The 15435-nt window shown below is 37.8% G+C and overlaps 1 protein-coding gene and 1 long non-coding RNA gene across 2 annotated transcripts; one reads left to right on the forward strand and one right to left on the reverse strand.

The window, feature by feature from the left end:
• Positions 1 to 417: 417 nt before the first annotated feature.
• On the forward strand, positions 418 to 11769 carry LOC134321486 (sulfotransferase 1B1-like). Its single transcript, XM_063003262.1, has 7 exons — positions 418 to 627; positions 4785 to 4913; positions 5397 to 5494; positions 8968 to 9094; positions 9186 to 9280; positions 10351 to 10531; positions 11414 to 11769. The coding sequence occupies exons 1-7, from the start codon at positions 438 to 440 to the stop codon at positions 11524 to 11526; spliced, it is 933 nt and encodes a 310-aa protein (XP_062859332.1). The 5' UTR covers positions 418 to 437; the 3' UTR covers positions 11527 to 11769.
• Positions 3108 to 6130, reverse strand: LOC134321489 (uncharacterized). Its single transcript, XR_010013863.1, has 4 exons — positions 5787 to 6130; positions 5409 to 5475; positions 4792 to 4907; positions 3108 to 3227 (listed from the first exon to the last, which is right to left on the reverse strand). It is a non-coding gene; the product is annotated as an uncharacterized LOC134321489 (long non-coding RNA).
• Positions 11770 to 15435: the final 3666 nt, after the last annotated feature.

Raw genomic sequence — 15435 nt, forward strand, 5'->3', positions numbered from 1 at the left:
AAATCTAAGCTGCTAATCCACTACCTCAGACCTGTCTATGCACATTGTCCTTGCACCTTTTTTTTGTCTTTTGTCTTGCACTATTGTCTTTCGTTGTCTACACTGGAGATGTAACCTGACAGTGTTTCGTCATACTGTAGAACCCTCTACTGTATAATGACAATAAAGTTTAATTGAATATTTTACTAAACTTTAGAACGAGTTTCTCCACTCTTCTCTAAGCTGCAGGATGTCAGACACTCCCTAAACTCCAAATTGAAAGAAAAACTAATATTGTGTTTGGAGAAAATGGGACATTGGTGAAGAACTGGAGGACTGTGAGGTTTATGACAGAAAAAGACCTGCAACTGAATCCTAAAAAATCCCCAAGCTCAAATAAGGAACCAACGAGAAGAATCAGAAGCCGGATTTATTTTAGAAACCCTGAGAGATACGAGATGGATAAGAAGGAGGAACCCATGACTTATTCAGACGCTGTAAGCAAAGCTGCCAGTGCAATCTATCGTTTTCCTTTAATAGAGGTGGAGGGCATCCCTCTCAGGAGCTGGATCGCCAACAGCTGGAGCCTGATTTCAGCTTTCCAACCAGATCCATCTGATTTACTCATCGCTACCTACCCCAAAGCAGGTAAATACAACATTCAAAATAAAAAAATAAAATAAAAGTATTTCAGCTATGGGAAAAGATCTTGGTCACATTTCTTATACTTGTCAATAATTCAATCTATTTCTAAATATTTACTAAAATAGTTAAAATATTTTATGTAACTTGCAGATTTAAAAAGCTTCATAATCAGCCAGCAGAAGATTATTTACTATGATGTGATTCAACAGATAAGTTAAATTTTTAAAAATAATTTCAACTAATAATATCAACAAATATTTGATAGATTCAGGGTGACCTGGCTGATATCAGCTGACCGTGTAAACACAACAAAGAAAACATTACAGACATAAATCACTCATCGTATGTTGTGTTTTTATGACTAAATGACTTCAAACATTTACATGGTTTTACAGTGACACTTTCAGACTTTCCACAAACCACCTGATTTGATTTTGTGTTACCAAGTAGATGTAGTAGAATGTATGTAATAATTTTTTTTATTATTTTTTAATAATTAGAGAAATGTATTCAAGTCAAATGTATGTACAGTGTATCACAAAAGTGAGTACACCCCTCACATTTCTGCAGATATTTAAGTATATCTTTTCATGGGACAACACTGACAAAATGACACTTTGACACAATGAAAAGTAGTCTGTGTGCAGCTTATATAACAGTGTAAATTTATTCTTCCCTCAAAATAACTCAATATACAGCCATTAATGTCTAAACCACCAGCAACAAAAGTGAGTACACCCCTAAGTGAAAGTTCCTGAAGTGTCAATATTTTGTGTGGCCACCATTATTTCCCAGAACTGCCTTAACTCTCCTGGGCATGGAGTTTACCAGAGCTTCACAGGTTGCCACTGGAATGCTTTTCCACTCCTCCATGACGACATCACGGAGCTGGCGGATATTCGAGACTTTGCGCTCCTCCACCTTCCGCTTGAGGATGCCCCAAAGATGTTCTATTGGGTTTAGGTCTGGAGACATGCTTGGCCAGTCCATCACCTTTACCCTCAGCCTCTTCAATAAAGCAGTGGTCGTCTTAGAGGTGTGTTTGGGGTCATTATCATGCTGGAACACTGCCCTGCGACCCAGTTTCCGGAGGGAGGGGATCATGCTCTGCTTCAGTATTTCACAGTACATATTGGAGTTCATGTGTCCCTCAATGAAATGTAACTCCCCAACACCTGCTGCACCCATGCAGCCCCAGACCATGGCATTCCCACCACCATGCTTGACTGTAGGCATGACACACTTATCTTTGTACTCCTCACCTGATTGCCGCCACACATGCTTGAGACCATCTGAACCAAACAAATTAATCTTGGTCTCATCAGACCATAGGACATGGTTCCAGTAATCCATGTCCTTTGTTGTTATGTCTTCAGCAAACTGTTTGCGGGCTTTCTTGTGTAGAGACTTCAGAAGAGGCTTCCTTCTGGGGTGACAGCCATGCAGACCAATTTGATGTAGTGTGCGGCGTATGGTCTGAGCACTGACAGGCTGACCCCCCACCTTTTCAATCTCTGCAGCAATGCTGACAGCACTCCTGCGCCTATCTTTCAAAGACAGCAGCTGGATGTGACGCTGAGCACGTGCACTCAGCTTCTTTGGACGACCAACGCGAGGTCTGTTCTGAGTGGACCCTGCTCTTTTAAAACGCTGGATGATCTTGGCCACTGTGCTGCAGCTCAGTTTCAGGGTGTTGGCAATCTTCTTGTAGCCTTGGCCATCTTCATGTAGCGCAACAATTCGTCTTTTAAGATCCTCAAAGAGTTCTTTGCCATGAGGTGCCATGTTGGAACTTTCAGTGACCAGTATGAGAGAGTGTGAGAGCTGTACTACTAAATTGAACACACCTGCTCCCTATGCACACCTGAGACCTAGTAACACTAACAAATCACATGACATTTTGGAGGGAAAATGACAAGCAGTGCTCAATTTGGACATTTAGGGGTGTAGTCTCTTAGGGGTGTACTCACTTTTGTTGCCGGTGGTTTAGACATTAATGGCTGTATATTGAGTTATTTTGAGGGAAGAATAAATTTACACTGTTATATAAGCTGCACACAGACTACTTTTCATTGTGTCAAAGTGTCATTTTGTCAGTGTTGTCCCATGAAAAGATATACTTAAATATCTGCAGAAATGTGAGGGGTGTACTCACTTTTGTGATACACTGTATATATAGCGCTTTTTACAATAAACATTGTCTCAAAGCAGCTTTACACAATCCAGGACCAACAGACCCAAAACCCCTGTTGAGCAAGCCGAGAGCAACAGTGGCAAGGAAAAACTCCCTTAAAATTACAAGAAGAAACCTTGAGAGGAACCAGACTCAGCAGGGACCTTGGGTGGCCTGGAGAATCATTTGAATTAATAGGATTAACACAAATCATACAAACAAAATTAAAATGAACTAAAAATTAAAACTAGCAAAAATAACTGGTCATTATTCAGTCCAGTCTGTGATAAAGTCTGTAGTGAGTTCTTGACATTCTTGGTGCAAACATGCCTGATATCTGTCACATCTGGCAGGAGCAGCATTGTTGGCACGGCAGTCTTGACTTCATTCCTTAACCTCGGGTGGGTAAACAGGTTTTCATCAGAAGCACCTTGGGGTAAAACAACAGAAAATGTAGTTAAAATGTGAAATGTGAATTGAGTAAGATGTCAGTTTTACAGAGAGTAACTTTAGACTCCGGCACCCCTAATTATTACAGCATAATCACAGGACATTAGCGCCCACCTCCCCCATCGCCATCAAACCTGAGAGATCGGGATGGGCAGCTCCGGTCCCAGAAACCAGAAGCCAGACGCAGCCAGAAGCCAACACGCAGCGCCAGCAAATCTGACAAAACATGTGAGCACCAGACCGCCCAGACCCCAGACGTCCAGGACCGGAGTCACACACCCCTAGTTTTAGAAAGACTAATCAAAAGCCTGAGTAAATAAATATGTTTTGAGTCTAGACTTGAACATCGAGACGTGTCCAAATCCCGAACAGAGGCAGGAAGATTATTCCAAAGTTGTGGAGCTTTGTAAGAAAATGCTTTTTCACCAGCCGTGATCTTTTTCATTCTTGGAACTATGAGTAACCCTGCATCTTGTGAGCGAAGTGAGATAATAGAACAGGACTAATATGATCAAACTTTCTAGTTCTGGTTAACACTGGAGCTGCTGCATTTTGAACTAACTGGAGTTTCTTTATGGATCTACCAGAGAATCCAGTGAGAAGAGCATTACAATAATCTAACCCAGAAGTTATAAACGCATGGATCAGAGTCATTAACAGATAGTATATTTCTTATTTTAGAGATATTACGCAGATGAAAGAAAGCAACTCAAGTAAAATTATTAACGTGTGTATCAAAGGAGAGTCTAAATCTATTGTCACCCCCAAGTTCTTTACATCTGAGCTGGGAGTGTTAGAGGTTAGTGGAAGTATGACTAGGGCTTAGGTGTTTGCGGGTTTGGATGTGTTAGGTTTAGGAGTTTGGGTTTAGGATTATGTTAAGGTTACAGCTAGGGGGCTAGGCTAGAGGATTATTGTTTAGGATTAGGTGTTATAATTAGTGGTAGTCTTTGGGGATTTAACGTTATGGTTGAATTAGGAGTTTGGGTTGAGGGTTATATTAAGATTACAGTTAGTGAGTTGAGTTAAAGGGGTATTGTTTGGGTGTAAGGGTTAAGGGTGGGCTTTAGAGGTTCAAGGTTATGCTTGGTTAGGGATTAATGTTTATTTATGTTTAATGATGTTTATTGAACCTGAAAATATCGTCTGCATATTTAAAACATTAAAACTCACTAGTTCAGAGGTTTCATCTTCACAAATCAATCCAATCAACAAAATACAAAATGTGGCTGATCTTCTGGCTCAATGGGTTGCTTACTAAAATTGGTGTACTTTTAAATAATAAGTGATTAACATTTTATTAATAATTCTGAAAGTAAACAAATCAAAGAATTTAAAAAATATCTAGCAGCTTTGGAATGCAGGAGTGGAATCAACATGGAATAATAATAACAGGTGAAACATTAGCAAGTAAAATCTCTTTTTTAATCTCTAGAGTTTTTTTTATTTAAATGACTAATTAACAAGTGCTTATATTTTTGTTATAATGTCATATCTTAATCATAATCAATCATATTTATTTTGTTTTTTAAAACAGGAATGACCTGGACTCAGGAGATTGTGGATCTGCTGCTGCATGATGGAGATGCCGAGGTTTGTAAGCGAGCACCTACTGATGTACGCATCCCGTTCCTGGAGATCCAATCTCCTCCACCAATTCCTTCAGGTAGAGCAACAAGATAAAATATTACTTCTTTTATTAAACAGCTGAGTATTACATGCTAAGAAAAAGCTTTATGTTGTAGTTACGTATATTATAAAATAATTTGGGATTCGGCAGGCTGTACATGGTTTACTGTATCAACATAAAACCTCACAAAGGTTAAAAACGTATGGTTCTGTGAAACATACTGCACTGTCACTCACCCTGACAGTGTTGCATTAATGTGACAACCAGTTATAAACTATAAAAATAAAGATATTAATTTAAAGACGGGAGAAGAAAAATGACTTTGGAGCGATTTGCCTACAGAAGTTCTTCTTTATGTTTTTTATAACATTTATTTAACCATTTATTTAGCAATAACTGTGCCTTTAACTCCGAAAATCAATTTTTAGAATGGGTGTCCACATCCTTTTGGTAAAATACTGTAGTGTAAAGTATGTTACACACAGATCAGGCTGAAATCCTTTTCCCACCCACTTTCAGGTCTGGACTTACTCAAAACAATGAAACCTCCAAGAGTCATCAAGACACACCTGCCCATACAGCTAGTGCCTAAAGGATTCTGGGAAAATAAATGCAAGGTCAGTATGAACACTAATGCTGGTTTGGTGTTTGTGTTTAGACAAGAGATTCTTTACATTTAGTTTAAGCTTCAATATGCATAGACTTATTAAATAAAACTAACTTTGTTCTTTTCCAAAGTTCCTTTGTTCCCATCCACCCTTCAGACACCAAATATTTCAGACTTTAATCAGTTCAAGGTTCAGCTCTAATCAAGACCAGTCCAGTAAGCTTTAACTTTGTTTAATTTGTTTAATTTTAATATCAAACAGAAATCGAGGCCCAGAGAATTATCTCAGGATGTTCAGTCACCTGTAATCATAAGACACGATGTTCTTCTTAATTTTCACCTTCATCACGGTTTTTTAGGTGATTTATGTGGCTCGGAACGCGAAGGACAACCTGGTCAGCTATTACCACTTTGATCGAATGAATCAGATTCACCCTGAACCAGGTCCCTGGGACCAATACATCCACAAGTTCATGAGGGGAAAATGTAAGATTTAGAAAATTCAGAAACATCAGGGATTACTACATTAGTTCTTTAGGGGTTACGTTTCTTCTTCCCTACCCACAGTGCCATGGGGCTCCTGGTACGACCATGTGAAAGGATACTGGAGGGAAAAAGAAAACAGGAACATCCTCTACCTAATATTTGAGGAAATAAAAGAGGTACAACATGTTTTAGACATCAGTTCAATACATTTCATTTTTTCAAATAAAACTCTAATTATTATTTACATTTTCAGCAGACGTTTTTATCTAAAGCAACTTACAGTATACAGTCAATTAACAGAAAACAGGATCATCTGGAGGAACACAAATCCCACCAGGAGTGAAATCAACATGGAATAATAATAACAGATGACACATTAGCAAGTAAAATCTCTTTTTTAAATCTCTAGAGTTTTTTTATTTACATTATTTATTAATAGGTTCTTATATTTTTAATTTTTAAAACAGGAACGACCTGGACTCAGGAGATTGTGGATCTGCTGCTGCATGACGGAGATGCCGAGGTTTGTAAGCGAGCACCTACTGCTGTACGCATCCCGTGCCTGGAGATCCAATTTCCTCCACCAATTCCTTCAGGTAGAGCAACAAGATCAAATATTACTTCTCTTACCACCTCTAACGTCAGATTTTTATTAAACAGCTAAGTATTACATGCTATGAAAATCTAAACCAAAACTGTTCACACTTTGGTTTGTCCGCTTACAAAAAGAAAAGAAGTGAAATGTGTTTCTGTTCCTAAATCTGTTTTATCACTACAAGCTTTATATTACAGTTATATTATGAAAGAATTTGGGATTCGACAGGCGGTACATGGTTTATTTTAGCAACATAAAACCTCACAAAGGTTAAAAACGTATGGTTCTGTGAAACATACTGCACTGTCACTCACCCTGACAGTGTTGCATTAATGTGACAGCCAGTTATAAACTATATAAATGAAGACACTTATTTAAAGACGGGAGAAGAAAAATTACTTTGGAGCGATTTGCCTACAGAAGTTCTTCTTTATGTTTATTATAACATTTATTTAACCATTTATTTAGCAATAACTGTGTCTTTAACTCCACATTAAGGTCTAGGTGTCCACATTCTTTTAGTTACATAGTGTCTGTAAATAAAAAGTATGTTACACTCAGATCAGGCTGAAATTCTCTCGCACTCGTGGAAGACGGTCGCACTTCTCCCTCCTCCCTTATCTTCCCTGCTTGGCTTCTCCTGTATCGTCTTGTCTCGTCTACTCTACTCTACAGAGGTTTTCTTAGCACAGCTCCTCAAAGAACAAATTATGGAATTGGTTAAATGGTCTCTGAATGCTATTGACACCATCTTCTCATCGAGAAGTTCGGGTTCGGGGGAACCCACATGCCCCGACGGAACGCAGATGGCAGGATACGCGATGGACTCGTGGGAGAAGTGGAGGGTCGTGTGCCTGGCACCTCTTTCGTTGGAGGATGTAGAGGATGTTTACCTATTCGGAACTTTGATTGTGGGGTTTTTGCTGATTGGATTAGGCTTTACCCTGCTGTATCGGGAAATTAAAAAAGTTGGGTCAGTTGTCAAAGGTCCCCAGAAACTGCCCAAGTTGATTGATATGGTGGGTAGAGCTGTAGGAACTCAGACTGTGGTTATTAATCGCAATATGGATTCCATTTTGGAGAAACTAACGGCTTTGCGAAATGAGATGAACCAGAGACGCATTCATTCTGAGAGTTTGTGGTAAATTTGTATTAGTGCTCAGACAAAACAACTAGTCATTATCTGCTATTCGGCTTCTCCTGTTATCAGCTTCGGCCTTGCTGATAGGAAATCCCTCCAGAAGACCTGTTGCTATGGTTATCTCGTATCTACCCTCCCCTGCTCCCTGACTGTTTTTTCATTCTGGTTAGCAACTGCTGCAAACGCCATCTTATCGCGAACTTTGTACAAACTTTTTGCTACGGGAATGAATGACTGACAGATTATTTCCCCAACCCCCAACCCAACGTTTTCCACTCTTAGCTTAATTCCACCAACACGGCAGGACAGGTCTGTAGTGCGCGCTGGTTTGGCTGCGAATCACCAGATGGCTGCTTGTCGCAGTTGGTTACTCTTGATCCCCTCATCCCTACCCGTGGCTGGTTGTGTGACTATGTTATGTTTTGTTTACATGTGCTTGTGTGCTTAAGGAGCTTTTTTTTCGTGTTACCATAATGTGCTCCTCAGGGAGCACAATCTGGTTGCTGGTTTTTTTTTTATCTCCTATCCTCCCAATGTGTTTATTATTTCTTGTTTCTTATCCTGTCTTCCCGTCCTGTCCCCCCCCCCCCCCCCCCCCCCCCCCCCCCCCCCTTGTCATATTGAATGTTTGGACGGGTGGATGGCTAATTTCGCTGTAATTGTACTTGTTGCAATTTATAGTGACAATAAAGTTCTACTACTAATCCATTTCCATTTCACGAGTCATCAAGACACACCTGCCCATACAGCTTGTGCCTAAAGGATTCTGGGAAAATAATTGTAAGGTCAGTAAGAACACTAATGCTGGTTTGGGATCTAGAAGGATCTGCCACTGTGCACTTAGAGTCTACATGATATGATAAAGATTTACCCCGTCTCAGATCTGCATATAATGGTTATGGAGAATAAATCATTTTAATAATTGCTATTTAAAATATAGAAGTGTTAAATAAAAAAGTGTTAAATAAGTATGACATGGAACTCAGTTACAAGAGATTCTTTACGTTTTGTTTTAGCTTCAGTATGCATAGACTTATCTAATCAAACTTACTTTCTTCTTTCCCACCCTTCAGACACCAAATATTTCAGACTTTAATCTGGTGAAGGTTTAAATCTAATCGAGAACAGTCCAGTAAGCTTTAACTTTGTTTAATATCAAACAGAAATCGAGACCCAGAGAATTATCTCAGGATGTTCAGTCACCTGTAATCATAAGACACGATGTTCTTCTTAATTCTCACCTTCATCACGTTTTTTTTAGGTGATTTATGTGGCTCGGAACGCGAAGGACAACCTGGTCAGCTATTACCACTTTGATCGAATGAATCAGACTCAGCCTGAACCAGGTCCCTGGGACCAATACATCCACAAGTTCATGAAGGGAAAATGTAAGATTTAGAAAATGCTGTAAAATTCAGAAACATCAGGGATTACTACATTAGTTCTTTAGGGGTTACGTTTCTTCTTCCCTACCCACAGTGCCATGGGGCTCCTGGTACGACCATGTGAAAGGATACTGGAGGGAAAAAGAAAACAGGAACATCCTCTACCTGTTCTTTGAGGACATAAAAGAAGTACAACATGTTTTAGACATCAGTTCAATACATTTCATTTTTTCAAGTTAAACTGTAATAATTATTTACATTTTCAGCATTTAGCAGACATTTTTATCCAAAGCCACTTACAGTCTAAGAAATTAAGGGCCTTGCTTAAGGGCCCAACAGTGACAACCTGGCAGTGGTGGGATTTGAACCAGCAATCTTTTTATTACTACTCCAGTACCTTAACCACTAAGCTACAGCTGCCCTGTATTATACAATAATAATTACGATAGAGGAAGGCCGTGGCTGCCTCATGCCCCCATGAGCCTCGACCTGCCATCCAAGATCGTGCAGACGCCTTGATCGGTCGTCAGAGATTGTAATCGTAAAAAGCAATGAGAAACCCTGTTTTGACCATTGTCCCTCCCCCTACAGACACACAGCCAATCATGTGTCTGTGTAGGTGCCTGGCCAGTTGATGGCAGAGCTGAGATTTGAACTCGGCTCTGTATTTTGTAATGTTTTCTTTTGTATTTTTTTCAAATAACCTTAGCTTTGAGTAAGAACTGGGAAGCACTTCAACTAATTAATTATTTTTAGGAAAACGTCTTGTTGTCTTGTTATGGAATGAAGTAAAGTAGAACTTTAACCTCTGTATTTTATTAAACAAGTATGTTGGGAAACAGTAATATTACTTAAATAATTATGTTTCATTTATTTACTCATTTATTTAAACATTTATTTAAATAATTATTGTTAAATAACAGCAGTCACTTTATTAAAACAGCACTTTTTCTTGTTTCATTTTAAAGTATCACAAAGTACCAGAACTTTTACTTTAGTGTTTTTTGCTACTGTATTAAAATAATAATTGAGTTCCTTTTTAAATAATGAACAAATACTTTTACTTTACAGTACTTTAACTTGAGTCGTTATTTTTATATTGGTTGAGATGTTATCTTCGAGCTCCTCTACTGACGTTTCTCACTTTGAGTCCAGATCCGGGACAGACCATGACTGTGTGTTTAAGACAAGACACATTTACGAACTCCAACCTGTATTCAGCTCAAACTCTAATTCATGTTTCTCACTCCTGAATCCAGAACCCTCATCGAGAGATATTAAGGATCATGCGCTACCTGGACTTGTCACTACCTGATGACATAATTGACAAGATTGTGCAGCTGACATCTTTTGAAGTGATGAAGGACAATCCGATGGCCAACTACACCTTCATTCCAAATACAGTGTTTGACAGTTCCATCTCTCTCTTCATGAGAAAAGGTCTGTATTAACTATATTAAGGATGTAACCTGGTACATCCAGTATTTCTGCAAACTGCTGGCAAATCAACCCTGTAAATCGCCCATGTGGCCAAAATTATGTGAATGGTCCTTCTAATTCAGGCAAGAATACAGCCATGGTTTTTCATGCACAAGCACAGACAGTAGAACAAGTCAAACTGAAAAGCACAGTGGCTTTCGGTGTGGTAGTGTCACATGAATCAATCTGTCAATTTCTGCTTCGATAAAATATAAGTTCTGTTGTTGTAAATTAGAAACCTCCAGGAGCAACAACAGCTCAGCTGTAGAAGAGAACAAGACCACTGAGTATTATGTAGCATAAAACTTAGGTCACCTGAGACGTAACACTCCATACCAAGTTCCAAACTGCTTTTGAAGGTTTAGTTGGGTGGATTTGGCTTTCGTGGCCAAGCAGCCACATACAAGCCTAATATCACCATGTACAACACCAAGACTTAACTAGCGTGGCATAAAACACACCATTATTGGTCTCTTAAGTTGTGGAAGTCTAATAAACAAATCTGGATTTGGGTAGTTGTAATTGAAATGGCTTGGTGAGTTTGGTTTGGAAGAACTTGGTCTGCACATAACCCTGAAATGGCTGAGATCCAACATTTATGTGATGAATTGGTGCACCTACTGCAAGTCTTGTTCAACATCTGTAATTTATTTTTCTAATGGCTGAATAGAAATAAATCCATGGTCCAAAATCTAAAATAAATAGTCTTTCTAGAAGAAGGAAAATCAGAGCAGCAAAGGAGTTCAACTGGGTTACTGACAGTGGATTATACAGTATAATGTTTAGGTGTGCACAAACAAAATGTTGAAGAACTCACTAGTCCCGCTTGATGTGTTTTCCTAGGTGAGGTTGGAGACTGGATTAATCATTTCACCCCGGCTCAATCCAAAATGTTTGATGAGGACTACACAAGACAAATGGCGGATGTGGACATTCCCTTTCGTACTAGCATATAATTCAGGGACAGATGATGAGCGGTTAGCACAGATATCATCAACAATGTACGCTGGATATACAATCACAGACGTAATGTTATTTGTGATGTGGTCTGTTGGTCCTGGATTCTGTAAAGTTGCTTTGAGACAATGTCTATTGTAAAAGCGCTATACAAATAAAGTTGACTTGACTTGAAACAGCAAGTTTTAGAAATATGAAATCCTGTCCTTGATTATTTTGATGAAATAAAATCTGGACCCCAGGTGGCGCTAATATAGTTCTCTATGTTGTGTTCGTTCTCTGAATAAATGCTTTTAACTGTGTTATTAGTCTGAAGACATGTTTGTTTACAGCACCATTAATATTTAGCCAACTACAGTGTTTCGAAGCGAGGGCTGCTGTCCAATCTGAAGGTATCATCCCTATTGAAGGCACTTGGAAGCTTCCACAGCTTTTTATAGGGTCGTTACAACAGAAAAAGTGTTAGTAACATTGAAAGTTATTTATTTATTTATTTATCTATTTACTTTTTTAGTGATTGAAAATGAATCATTAAGTCCTCACTTTAGGGCTTAGGGTTAGGGCGTAGGGAAGATCACCTCCGAATGGACCTCGGCCAGATGGCAGTTCTGCCTAGCAACATCACCCAACTAATTACAGGGTGATTTCTGGGCCGCCTGACTTTATTTTAACTTCTTAAACTTCTTATTGTGTTAACATTAATATCAAATTATGATAGCGTATTGCTGCCACACAGAAATGTCGTTAAAATGAGAAAGTATGTCGTTATAACGAGAAAGTATGTTGTTATAACGAGAAAGTTTGTCGTTATAACGAGAAAAGTTCATTAGCTTAAATGCTGCATAGCTGATGGAAGCGTATCTGCTGATGGAGAGACAGTTTGCACACATGCATGATGCTGTAACTTGTGTAACCTTGCAGGATGCCGTGCTGATCAAGATTCTCCTTTAGGAGCAGCAACAATGTCTAAATTTTAATATTCAGCATTTGTCTGACATTCTGCATTATGATCTAAATAAGTGGTTAAAAAAACATCTAAGACCTTCTTATATTATTTACATTTTCAGCATTTAGCAGATGCTTTTATCCAAAGCGACTTACACAGTGAGCAATTGAGGGTTAAGGGCCTTGCTCAGGGACCCAACAGTGGCAACTTGGTGGTGGCGGGGCTTGAACCGGCAACCTTCTGTTTACTAGTCCAGTACCTTAACCACTGAGCTATTTTATGATTTCTTACACGAATAAAAATAGTCAACATATTACCAAAACAATTTTATGTTCATTTTAAGATTATGTTTATTTATCTAAAGCAAGGTTATAATGAAACCGTTTATCAAGCTCCTTCATCTAATGAGTTAGGGACCGTCATAAAACTAACTGAGAAACGTAGGAGACATTTACTCTGCACTTATCCAGACTAATAAATCCATTTAAATCTTGTATGATTTGTATTTTTGGAAATATAATTTGTATATTTAAAATATAAATTTATTAATGATTCATTAATCTTTATTTAAATGTAATGTAAAATAAATACTATGCTATTTAAAAAAATAAGGTTTGTGTAGTAGGTGATACCAGTGGTGTATAGTAACGAAGTAATAATACTTCGTTACACTACTTAAGTAGTTTTTTTAAGTATTTGTACTTTACTGGAGTATAAAAATTTTCGGCAACTTTCACTTTTACTCCACTACATTTTCTAAAGAAATGGTGTACTTTTAGTCCGTTACATTCGCTGTATGTAAATTCGTTACTCGTTACTACAGAATGAAAGTTAAATGATGTGAGCTGTGTGACGGACTGCACGCTGGTTTAGACGGTGGTTAAACACATTAATGCGCATGTGCAAACGTTCTCTAAACGCTATCGGAGTTTTCTAAAAGTGCGTCGTTCACCCAAAGACACGCAAATATGGAGATTTCAGAAGCTCCAACACACTGATGTAAGTTAACAATGATTAACAAAGTAAAGCTGCAGCATCAGCGTTTTATTCATATTATTAGCATTAACATTGTTCAGATATCTACCTACCATTTTTACCGATTACATTCGAACCACAAATAAAACGTTTCATAAATCATTACATTTGTTTGGAATTCACTGACTGCAAAACTCATGAAGACACGTCCATTATTTTTAAAAACTCACCTACAGACAAATATTTCCTCAGATAACTTCTGTATTAGACCAGTAGAGGAGAGATTCATGGTGCTGAGGAACATGCAGCACGTCTTTAACCCTGTAATCATCTCAACAAGAACTCAACTTATCCAACTTATTATTTATGATTTTTCAGCTGTTAGCTTCAAGTTAGAAATGGTGTTTTCTTAAAGTAAGAATACCAATATTTTTTTAGTTTAACACATGCCATTCATTGAGTAGATACGGCCCCAAAGAATATTATTTAAATACAGCTTATTTTACTCAAATATTTTGATTTAAAATAATGGTTGAACAGATGATTAAAGGGATAAAAGTGACACACGTTTTGTTAAACTCTCTTGAGTTTTGCTTTAAATTAATTATGCCAAAATTATTTTTTGTTATTGAAATATACTACCCAAATAAAAAAATGGGACAGTATAGAAAATGCAAATAAAATAGATGCAGTGTTTCTTACATTTACATCAACTCATTCTAAAAACGTTAGAACAGGAACGTTTAGGGCTAGTAATAAGTTAAAAAAACAACTAAATAATGTCATGATTTCAAACAGGTGATGTCAACAGTTGATTATGATCATTAATTGGCACAAATCATGTTCAGATGAAAGGAAGAAAACAGGTTAATTGTTAAGGTGGTTTACAGGCTTAAAAGAACAATCTTTATATTTAAAATGACCGCTTCCATTTATACTAACTGCATTTACTTTTACTTCTACTTTTAATACTTAAGTACATTTAATATCAAATTACTTTCGATACTTAAGTACATTAAACATCAGAGACTTTTAGACTTTTACTCAAGTAATATTCTAAAAGGTGACTTTTACTTCTATCAAAGTAAATTTCTGGTAAGATACTTGTACTTTTACTCAAATATGGCCTTCCGGTACTTTATACACCACTGGGTGATACTGCAAGGTTACACAAGCTACAGCAGCCTTTCTCAACCGGGGTGCCGTCTGGCTTCGTCAGGGGTGCCGTCAAAAATATTCTGACGTTACTGATATTATGAAATAAATGTAAAATACAAAAAAGTCAACTTATCATGAAAATGTAGACCATTAGCCGCCTCAAACATCAAAATTTGTCTCACACGCCCCTTTCCCCATGATACAACGTCAACGATTCTGTTGAACGGCTCTTTAAAATGAACAAAAGGAACCGAGTCGCGCCTCTAGGAGCCGCTATATATATATATATATATATATATATATATATATATATATATATATATATATATACGTACATTTACCCTCATTAAAATAGTTACAACAGTGGCTGCATGGCAGATATGGGATTTGAACACTCAACCTTATACTCTGAAAGCCCAAAGCTCTACTTACTAGACTACCACTGTCCCTTTTGATGTAGTTTACAGTAACCTACAGAAGGGTTTAAAAGTTAAAACTGTGTTACAGGTTTAGGGTTAGGATTAGAGATCAAAGGTTAGAGTTAGCTAGGTTAGGGTTAGTGGTCAGGAACTATAGTATGGACTAGTGGTTTGTGGTTAAGTTTAGAGGTTAATATTGAGAGTTTGAGGTGTGTTCGAGGTTAGTATGAAGTATGGCTAGGGCTTATGTGTTTGGGGTTTTGGATTTGTTTAGGAGTTTGGGTTTAGGATGATGTTAAGGTTACAGTTGGGGGTTGGGTTAGGAGATTATTTTTTGGGTGTTAGGGTTAAGGGAAGGTTTTAAGAGTTCAAGGTAATGGTTAGTTATAGATGAATGTTTTAGTGTTGAT

This window comes from Trichomycterus rosablanca, chromosome 10 (genome assembly GCF_030014385.1).
Source record: "Trichomycterus rosablanca isolate fTriRos1 chromosome 10, fTriRos1.hap1, whole genome shotgun sequence".
NCBI lineage: Eukaryota > Metazoa > Chordata > Actinopteri > Siluriformes > Trichomycteridae > Trichomycterus > Trichomycterus rosablanca.

Coding starts and splice junctions, on each gene's coding strand:
- LOC134321486 (XM_063003262.1), top strand. CDS start 438: ATGGATAAGAAGGAGGAACCCATGACTTATTCAGACGCTGTAAGCAAA. Junction 628..4,784: donor CGCTACCTACCCCAAAGCAG/GTAAATACAACA, acceptor TTTTTAAAACAG/GAATGACCTGGACTCAGGAG. Junction 4,914..5,396: donor TCCTCCACCAATTCCTTCAG/GTAGAGCAACAA, acceptor ACCCACTTTCAG/GTCTGGACTTACTCAAAACA.